Here is a 10,859-nt window from a genome sequence, read left to right on the forward strand (position 1 = left end):
TTATCAAAAAAGGACCTTCATTTAAAATAATAAACAGTCGAGTTATCCAAAAAAGAACATTTCTCGACAAAATAGTTAATTTTTAATCAAGGAGGGATTTTTCATTCAAGAGAAAAAAAATGTAAACAAAATTTTTGAATTTTGCACCCGAAATGATAAATTTTCAATCAAAAATTTTATTTTCAACCAAACAATTGAATTGTAAATTAAAAATTTAAAACCAAAAATGAAATAGTTGAATTTATAGTTAAAAAAATTCATTTTCAACAAAACATACATATTTTTTAACAATAACTTCAAATTTCAAGTCGCAAAGATTTTTTTTTTTGGAACAGTTAATATTTAAATAAAAAAAGAACGAATTTTCGATCGAAAAAGATTAATGCTCAACAAAAAAGAGTTACATTTTTTACTAAACAAAGATTACTTTTTTAACGAAAGAAGACCTTAATTTTTAATAATAAACAATAGAATTTATCTAAAAAATAACATTTCTCGACAAAACAGTTTATTATTTAAAAAAAGGTTAATTTTTAATAAAGGAGGATTTTTCATTCAAGAGATAAAAAAATGCCCACAAAATTTTTGAATTTTCAACCACATAGTTGAGTTTTCTACCATAATAATAAAATTTTCAACCCAAAAAGACAAATTTTCCACGAAACATTTCAATTCTTAAAATAAAAATGTGAATTTTCGACAAAAAAATGTTGACTTTTCAACAAAAAATTATGAAAATTCAATTAAAAAGTTAACTTTCAACCAAACAGTTAAATGTTAAAATGTCCAAAAAAGAATTTCGAATAAAATAGTTAAATCCTCAAGCAAAAAAGATAAAATTTCTACCAAAATAGATGAATTTTCAACAAAAAAAGTTCATTTCCAAAGATATATAGTCAAATTTCAAAACAGATGGATGAATTTTATACAATAAGAAATTAATTTTCCGCCAAAAAAAGACGAATTTTCAAGAAAGTGCTTTTATTTTAAACCAAAAACGATGAATTTTTAACTAAAATTATGATTTTTCAACTTCTTTTATTGGTTAAAAATATAACTGTTTAAAAATTAATTTTTTTGGTTGAAAATTCAATAATTTTAATGAAAATTCATCTTTATTCATTAAAATCTAAACTATTTTGTTATAAATCCGTCTTTTTTTGACTGAGATTTAATTCTCTTGTTGGAAAATTCAACATTCTGATTGAAAATTCTACTATTTTCTTCACAATTAATTTTTTTATGAATTAAACTATTTTTTAATTAAGATATAAATCTCTTTTTATTCAAAGATTAACTATTTTTCGTTGAAAGTTTAACTATTTTGTTGAAAAAACTATTTTTTGGTCGAAGATTCATAATTATTGTTGAAAATTCGTCGTTTTTGTTTAAAAATGGTTATGATTATTATAATTAATTAATGATATATTTGTTGGTTGCACATTTAACTACTTTGTTAAAAAAATATATATTTTTCGTTGTAAATTCATCATTTTAGTTCAAAATTTGTTGTTTTTTTCGGTAGAAAAATAATCTTGGTAGAAAATTCATGAATTTGGTTAAAAATTAAATTTTTGGTTGAAAATTCATATTTTAGGGTTAAAAAAGAAAACAGGTTTGCCGAAAATTCGTCCCTTTGCGAAATATTTAATCTTTTTTGATAAAAAAAAACAACTGCTTAAGAATTATTCTTTTTGGTTAGTGATTCACGATTTTCTTGAAAATTTTTTATTTTTATCAGGATCAACTATTTTGTTAAATTGTTTATTTGCCATATCTGAAAATTTCAAAAATCTTTCCTCAAAAGCCTTAGTAAAATTATATTTATATAACCTTAAAATCAAATTAACATACCTAAAAAAGTTATTCGTTATTATAAAATGGTGATTTTTGTATTATATTTTCAAAATTATTAGCCACTAGTAAAAATTAAATATTAAAAATGTTAACATTTTCCTATGAAATAAATAAGTAAACTAAAAATTGACAAAAAAAACATGAAATTATCTATAGGTTAGGATCTTGCTTACCGCAATAAAATGACCACTTCTTTTTTTATATTACAGATAAAAATACTTAAAATTTCTAATCTCACCACAAATTTAAATTAGCAAAAAAACGCAATTTTATGTTAAGGAACACGTAAAAAATCATAAATTATTGTTAAAATCAGAAACAGTGACACTTCGGTGACAATTTTCAGATAACTGTGTCTGCACATGCGCAAGGATACGAAGACAGGATTGGTCATCAAGTAACCATAGCCAAATTTACTTTAAAGATTAATAATAAAATATGTTTCAGCTGACAGACTCTTTAATTTTATTATTATAAATATTAAACTCTAATTTCGTTATTATATTATGTGAAAATACATTTTTCATTTATAAATAACTTAATTAGCGAAGAATTAAGTAAATGCGTATTATCTGTATTTGAAATATCGCGCCAATTCAGGTTGAGGCCTGCGCAGAAAGCATTTAAATCCCTAACCAAAAATTACAAAATTGTTGTTTTCTGAGAATTGTGTTTGGATTGATAAGAAAATTAAATCCTTTGTTCCATCATTCCAGGAATATTTTTTACAATCTGTATATTTCTGTGCCGATTTAATATTTAATTGCGGGAAAGTATTTATCTGGTTGTAAAGTCAAGATATATTACGAATGACAGTTTTTTTTCTCAACACACCGGGAATAAAAGAAATAAAATTGTAGGTTTATTTCGATGTGGATTAGTTAGTTCACTAATTTAGAAGTTCAATTACTGCCCCCGGTTCTTTGAAAAAATGGTGAGTTTGCATTTTTCATTTTAATTTGCATAGGAAATTGGATTTCTCAAAAACGTTTCGTGACATAACCTAAAAATAGAAGAATATTCGGAAAATGCCGAAAATCAAAATTACGGTGAACCCGAGGCCTTGAGTTTTTATTGCTGTCCATATTTTTCATGTCCGAATACAAGAATTCGTGGGCCCACATTTTTCTTACAATATCAAATTTAAAAGGAAACTTGAATTGTCTGGAATTTTAGTAATATTAAAAAAAAGAAAAACATGGAATTTTCTAAAAAAGATTGGAATTTCTGAAAAGTTGTAAAAATAATTAACATATTGTATACATTTTTCTCAATTATTTAAATAAAGTTATTCGCCTTGAAAAATATAATTGTATAATTAAAAAACTTAGCGAATGAGCATACAAATTTATTATTTTGTTCAAAAATAAAATACTTCTTTTTAATTTAACTACTTTGCACAAAATTATACTGTTTTGTTCAAAATCAGATTATTTTCTAAATTAAACTATTTTTTGTTAATTCAACTAGTTTGTACTAAATTTAGTTATTTTGTTCCAAATTATACTCTTCTGTCGAAAATTAAACTACTTTCTTCAAAATTAAACTTATTTTTCAAAATTATACTATTTTCAAAACTAAACTATTTTTTAAATTTAACTACTTTGTATAAAATTTAAGTATTTTGTACAAAATTATACTATTTTGTTAAAAATTCAAGAATTTTGTACAAAATTATACTATTTTGTTCAAAATTAAACGATTCGTACAAAATTCAACTATTTTGTAAACATTTGTACTATTTTGTTCAAAATTCAACTACTTCGTACAAAAATAAACTATTTTGTACAAAATTTAACTACTTGTTTAAAATTATCTACTTTGTTCAAGATTAATTTTTTTTTAAATTAAATTTATTTTGTTCAAAATAAATTGTTTTTTTTTCTACAAAGTTCAACTGTTTTGTACACAATTCAACTACTTCGTTTGAAATTAATCTGTTTTATTCCAAATTTTTTTTTTTCAATAAAAATTATTTTGTTCAGAATTAAACCATTCGTACAAAATTCAACTATTTTGTAAAAATGTATACTATTTTGTTCAAAATTCAACTATTTTGTGCAAAATTCTACTACTCCTTTTAAAATTAATCTATGTTGTTCAAAACCATTTTTTTCAACTAAAATTATTTTGTTCAAAATTAAACCATTCGTACAAAATTAATCTATTTTGTTCATAATTCAACTACTTCAGTTCAAATTAATCTACTTTGTTCGAGATTATTTTTGTTCAATTAAACTTATTTTGTCCAAAATTAAAGTTTTTTTTCAAGTACTTTGTACGAAATTAAACTACTTCGTTAGGAACTAATCTATTTTTTTCATTAAAAATTATTTTGCTCAAAATGAAACTGTTCGTAAAAAATTCAATTATTTTGTAAAAATGTATACTATTTTGTTCAAAATTCAACTATTTTGTTAAAAATTATACTATTTTGTTCAAAATACAACTGATTTGTGCAAAATTCCATTATTTTGTTCAAAATTCAACTACTTCTTTTAAAATTAATCTATTTTGTTCAAGACAACTTTTTTTATATCAAAATTATTTTCTTCAAAATTAAACCATTCGTATAAAATTAAACTATTTTTTTCAAAATTAAACTACTTCAGTTCAATCTACTTCGACATTAATTTTTTCAAATAAACTTATTTTGTTCAGAATTAAAGTGTTTTTTTTTTAGTGAACATTCAACTACTTCCTTTAAAATTAATCTATTTTGTTTAAAACAATTTTTTTAATTTAAAATTATTTTGTTCAAAATTAAACTATTCGTAAAAAAATTCAACTATTTTGCTAAAATTTGTACTATTTTGTTTAAAATTCTACTACTTCTTTCAAAATTAATCTACTGTGTTCGAGATTATTTTTTTTCAATTAAACTTATTTTGTTCAAAATTAAAGTGTTTTTTTTTTCAAAATTCAACTACTTCGTACAAAGTTCAACTACTTCGTTTGAAATTAATGTATTTTATTTAAAATAATTTTTCTTAATTAAAAATTATTTTGTTCAAAATTAAACCATTCGTAAAATAATTCAACTATTTTGCTAAAATTTGTACTATTTTGTTCAAAATTCTACTACTTCTTTCAAAATTAATCTACTGTGTTCGAGATTATTTTTTTTCAATTAAACTTATTTTGTTCAAAATTAAAGTGTTTTTTTTTCAAAATTCAACTACTTTGTACAAAGTTCAACAACTTCGTTTGAAATTAATGTATTTTATTTAAAATAATTTTTCTTAATTAAAAATTATTTTGTTCAAAATTAAACCATTCGTGAAAAAATTCAACTATTTTGTAAAAATGTATACTATTTTGTTCGAAATTCAACTACTTTGTACAAAATTCAACCGCTTCTTTTACAATTATTTCTATTTTGTTCAAAAAAAATTTTTTTCAAAGAAAATTATTTTGTTCAAAATTAAACCGTTCGTACAAATTTAATCCATTTTGTTCAAAACTCAACTAATTCAGTTCAAATTAATCTACTTTGTTCGAGATTAATTTTTTTTTTAATTAGGCTTATTTTGTTCCAAATCAAAGTGTTTTTTCTTCAAAATTTCAACTACTTCGTTTGAAATTAATATATTTTATTCAAAATAGTTTTTGTTCAATAAAAATTATTTTATTCCAAATTAAAACATTCGTATAAAATTCAACTATTTTGTAAAAAAAATTATACTATTTTGTCAAAAATTCAACTATTTTGTTTAAAATTAACCTATTTTATTCGAAGTAATTTTTTCTCAATAAAAATTAATTTGTTAAAATTTCAACTGCCTTCTTTATTTACACTTAATCTATTTTGATTCAAAATTAAATTTTTTTTATTCGAAATTATTTTGTTCAAAGTTAAACTATTTTCTTCAAAATTATACGATTTTTTCTAGAAATGGACTATTTTCTTCAAAATGAAATTATTTTGTTTAAAACGTAAAATTCAATCTTTTGTCTTGAAAATTCAACTGTTTCGTTGAAGATTCCACTTTTTGTGTTGAAAATTCACGATCTTTATTAAAAAGTGTCCTTTCTGGTGGAAAAGTCAACTGTTTTATTAAAAATTTATCTTCTTGGTTGAGGATTCGACTGTTTTATTCAAAACTTATATTTTTTGATGAATTGAGCTATTTTTTAATTAAAATTAATATCATTTTTTGGTTGAAAATTCAACCAATTTGTTTGAACTTTGTCTTTTTTCTGGCAGAAAACTAAACTGTTTTGTAGAAAATTAATCTTTTTTTTGTTGATAATTCCACTGTGTTAAAAATTCGACTTTTGTTAATGAATTCAACTCATTTGTATTAAAAAATTTTAAAACATGTTTTTTGAAATACAAACTATTACATTTTTCATTAAGAATTCAAGTTTAACTACTTTTGTTAAAAGTTTTTTTTTTGGTTGAAAACTCATAATTATTTTTATTAAAAATTCAATTCTATGATTGAAAAATTAACTAATTTATTGAAAATTCTCCTTTTTTGCAAAAAATTAATCTTTTTTGTACAATATATTTGTTCTAAAATTGTATTATTTGTTTGAAAATAAAATGTTTTCTTGAAAATTCAACAAATTTTTTAGACATTTTAGATGAAATCTTTTTCCCTTTATTGACTGAAAAATCTTTCATCGTTAAAAATTCGTATTTTTGGTAGCAAAATTAAACTTTTGGAGAAATTTCATCTTTTTGGCTGAAAATGCAAATGTTTGGTTGAAAAATAATCTTTTTTTGATCTAGGATTTTCATCTTTTTTGTTTGAAAATTCATATTCTTTGGTAGAAATCAACAGTTTTTGGTTTCAGATTAAAATCTTTTTTTGGTTCAAATATCAACTATAACATTTTTCGTTGAAACTTTTAACTATTGAGTTGAAAGTGGAGTTTTTTTTAAATTCTATTTTTTTGGTTCAGGATTCATCAATTTTAATTAAAAGCCCTTCTTTTTGGTTGAAAATTAAAATTTTTTTATTAAAAATTAATTTTCAATTGTTTAGAAATTAATTTTTTTAACTACAAATATAACTATTCACTCTTTTGTTCAAAATTAATCTTTTTTAGTTGATAATCCCTGTATTTGGTTAAAAATAAATTTATTTATTTAAAAATTTAACAATTTTGTTGAAAGCTCTTTTTTTTAATTTACTTAACTGAAAATTTAACTACTTTATTTTTTATTTAAATTTTATCTTTCTTAGTTGAAGATTCATCATTTCATTCAAGTCTTTTTCTAGTTGAAGATTAATTTAGTTTGATAAAAATTGGTCCTTTTTGATGGAAAGTTGATCTTTTGGGTTGAAAATTAATCTGTTTCTTTGAAAATTTAATATATTCGAAAAGTATTTTGTTCACTGAAAATTTAACTTTGTTTGTATAAATTTATTTTTTTTGGTTGAAAATTCGTATTTTTTTATTTGGAAATTTATTTTTCTAACTAAAAATTAACCTGTTCTGTTTTTGGTTAAAAATTAAACTATTTCCTTTAAAATTTCCCTCTTTAGTTCCTCTTTTTATTTGAAAAATTAGTCTCTTTTGATATTGATTCTGTCGTAAGTACATCTTTTGGTACAAAATTAATCTTCTTGCTTCAAAATTAAACTTTTTAGATACAAATTTCATTATTATTTTTAAAAATTCGTTTAAACCACCACAATTTTCGGTTGAAAATTCAACTGTTTTGTGGCAAAAACGTTGTTTTTTTTGGTAGAAAATTTAACAACTTCGTTGAAAATTAAGTTTTTAAAAATTGAGAATTCATATTTTTGCGTTGAAAAGTTAACTGTTTTATAGTTGAAAAATATATTTTTTTTTGAATCTAACTATTTTGTTAGAAGTTATTTTAACGAATTAATTTTTTTAACTGAACAGCTATTCCATATTTGGTGGAAAATGTATTTTATTCAGTAGAATTAATCTTCTTGCGAATAATTCTTTTTTAAAGAATTTATCTCTGGTTGAAAATGTACCTATTTTGTTGAATGATTATTTTTCTAATTGAAAATTTAACTATTTTGATGAAAATTTTACTTTTTTCAGTTGAAAATTCTTTTTGTTTTTGTTTTGAAATTTTTTTTGTAGCAAACTTCTCTTCTTTTGGTAAATAATTAATATTCTCATTTGAAAAGTAAACTATTTGATTAAAAATGAATTTTTTTAGTTGAGGACTTTTCATTTTAGTTAAAAATTAATTTCTTTAATTGAAAATTTAGCTATTACATTTTTTGTGGAATATTTTTTTATCGAAATTCAATCTTCTTGTTTGAAAATTTATTTGTTTGATTTTTGTTTAATCCTTGAAAAAAAAAGAAAATTAATTTTTACTTTTTGGTTAAAATTCATTTCTATAGTTGAAAATTCTTTTTTCTGTTTTTGGTTGGAAATTTAACTATTGCGTTAAAAATGAACCCTTTTAGTTTGAAAATTTACTTTTTTTGGTTCAAAATTCATGTATTTGTTGATTGCAAATATTTTCAATTTAATGTGACTTTCTTCTTTGTGTATTTTGAAGTATTATTAATTTAATATTTGAAATAGTCAAAAATGGAATTTATTTTCTTCCAGTTGTTCTACTCATTTTTCAAATCTCTGATTGGAAAAGACGTGGTCGTTGAATTGAAGAATGATCTCAGGTATTTAAAAAAAAAAATACCTTCAAGAAGGTTAATGAATAAAACATAAAAAAGCGTTTAAAAATTTTTGTAATAAAAATTTTTATTTGCAGTATTCAAGGTACCCTTCATTCGGTGGATCAGTATCTGAATATCAAATTGACAGATATCAGCGTTACAGATCCGGACAAATATCCTCACATGGTAAGAAATAAATCCGCAAATAAAAGTTTAATAAATTTTAAGAAGCTTACTTTTAAGCGGATATACAAATTTCTAATAATTATTTATTTTTTTAAAAAGTTTTTTAATATTTCGGATGTGTCAAAAAATAATCGACAAGATTTTTGATAATTTTATTTTTTATTTTCAAGGATTTTACAAAATATTAGGAATAATTTAATTCTTTTAAAAAGATCTTTAGGAATTTTAGTAGTTTGGAAGAAATCAAGAAATATTGAATAAATTTTCGGAAATGTTTCCAAGTTTTTAGATATTTCTAATCAAATTAAAACGTTTTAAATTTATAAAAATATTTTTAACTGACTCGAATTTATTTTAAAATTTTGGAAAATCTTCTAAAGCTTCTGAAGTTTTTTTTCAATCTTTAAAAATCTAAATTTCTAAAAATTCTGTTTGAATCTTTTAAATTTTTCTAAAAATCCAAATTGAAACATTTTGCTTTATAATATTCTACAATTTTTTTGAAATTTTAGGAAATATTTTGAAATGTTAAAAATTTTTTTTATTTTCTCATAAAGCACATTTTTCAAAATTAAAAATTATTAAAAATGTTCACACGTATCTTAAGAATATATATTTTTTAATGTTTTGAGGCCTTCTAAACCTCATAAAAATTCTTTACTTTTATTAAAAATCGTTTACACTTTTTTAAAAAATGTTAGTAAATAATTAAAAATGTTTTGTAATTGTTCAAAGTTCGCGTTCATTGGAAGAAAACTAATCCTTTTGTTTAAATTTTTCTCTTTTATTTAAAACTGCAACTGTATGGTATTAATTTTTTTGACGAAAATTAATCTCTTTGGTTGAAAATTTAACTCTATTTTTAAAATCCTTCATTTTATATCAGCTATTATATTTTTCGTTAAGAATTCATCTTATAATTGAAAATTCGACTAATTTTTGTTGAAATTTAATATGTTTTAATTTTCAATTCGAATATTTGGTTGGAAATTCACCTTTGTAGGTAAAATTTTTTTAAAATTCGGTTAAAAAATCATACTTTTTGGTTGAAAAATCAAGTACTTTGTCAAAAAGTCATCGTCTTTAGTCGAAAACTCAACAGTTGTGGTGAAAATTAATCTTTTTGTTGAAAATTCATCTCTTTTGTTAACATATTTTGTTGATTTTTTTTTTTAAAATGCATATTGATCTTTTTTATTTGTAAATTCAATTATTTTTTTGAAAAAAAATTATTTTTTGTTAGAAAATCAATTTTCTTGGTTGAAAATCTGTCGTTTTGTTTGAGAATTAAATTAAAATTAAACTATTTAAAAAAAAGGTATTTTATGTTGATAAAAATCACAACTTTTTGGTTGAAAATAAATCTGTTTTTTTGTAATTCCACTGTTTTTTGTTTAAAATAAGAAATTTTTAGGTTGAAATTTGAACGATTAGATTTTTCTTTTAGCATTCTTATTTTTTGGTTAAAAATGTAACTATTTAGTTTTTCAGTTGAAAGTGGAAGAACTATGTTAAAATTTAATTATTTTGGTTCTTGATTTATTATGTTAGGTAAAAGCCGTTTTTTTTTCTTTAAATTTAACTATTTTGTTGATTTTTTTGATTTTTCAAAATAAATTGTTCTATTTAGCTTGAAATCACTAGATTTGGTTGAAAATTCTGCCCTTTTGTTGTAGAATATTGACCTTCTTAGTGACTTAATGTATGTATTTAATCTCTCCCTTTTACGGGTTTGAGGGCCTCCGCTCTCTGTATATATATTTACAATTCCATCCTTAGTTTAACTTAACTACTACTTATATTGCTACTTATATTCTACTCTTTCGCATTATGTAGGATAAACAATAGTAACAGTAATGATATTAATTCCTAAAATGAGCGAGCTTCCAGGGCTTCCGTTTCCTCTTACCATAAAAAAAATGCATTTTCCACGATATTGAAAACAATTTTCGTTTTTTACTGTCCCTTTTCAGGATCACCCGTTTGGCTCTGCCCTACTCCCTTGCTTTCCCTTACTTCTTCCAATTTCTTCATCCACATCACTCCCTGTCCGCTACCATCCAAGATCCATCTTACACACTCATCCACACACAACTGTCCCTCTTCCTCTCCTGTACGTCTCTCTAATACATGTGCCCATGACTCCATTTCGTATCCACATACTCTGCATAAATTCTCCTCTTCATTCATCCA

At 22.1% G+C, this 10,859-nt stretch overlaps 2 protein-coding genes across 4 annotated transcripts in view; one reads left to right on the top strand and one right to left on the bottom strand.

Annotated features, from left to right (window-relative positions):
• Positions 1 to 2,077, bottom strand: part of LOC117174974 (mediator of RNA polymerase II transcription subunit 8) — a 26,179-nt gene extending 24,102 nt beyond the window's left edge. Inside the window, exons 1-2 of one of the 3 annotated variants that reach the window (XM_033364476.1) lie at positions 2,031 to 2,048; positions 1,855 to 1,919 (exon numbers count right to left, since the gene is read on the bottom strand). The gene's annotated coding sequence lies outside the window, so the exon portion shown is untranslated. Of the gene's footprint in view, positions 1 to 1,854; positions 1,920 to 2,030 lie in introns of all 3 variants that reach the window. The other 2 variants (XM_033364461.1, XM_033364469.1) reach the window with 2 other exon arrangements.
• Positions 2,078 to 2,481: 404 nt separating this feature from the next.
• LOC117174996 (U6 snRNA-associated Sm-like protein LSm2) overlaps positions 2,482 to 10,859 on the top strand; it is a 15,289-nt gene continuing 6,911 nt past the window's right edge. Inside the window, exons 1-3 of the mRNA XM_033364487.1 lie at positions 2,482 to 2,791; positions 8,416 to 8,483; positions 8,576 to 8,666. Coding sequence (XP_033220378.1) covers positions 2,789 to 2,791; positions 8,416 to 8,483; positions 8,576 to 8,666 — 162 coding nt within the window. The 5' untranslated portion in view covers positions 2,482 to 2,788. The remainder of the gene's footprint in view (positions 2,792 to 8,415; positions 8,484 to 8,575; positions 8,667 to 10,859) is intronic.

The sequence above is a fragment of the Belonocnema kinseyi genome, chromosome 1 (genome assembly GCF_010883055.1).
Source record: "Belonocnema kinseyi isolate 2016_QV_RU_SX_M_011 chromosome 1, B_treatae_v1, whole genome shotgun sequence".
Classification (NCBI taxonomy): domain Eukaryota; kingdom Metazoa; phylum Arthropoda; class Insecta; order Hymenoptera; family Cynipidae; genus Belonocnema; species Belonocnema kinseyi.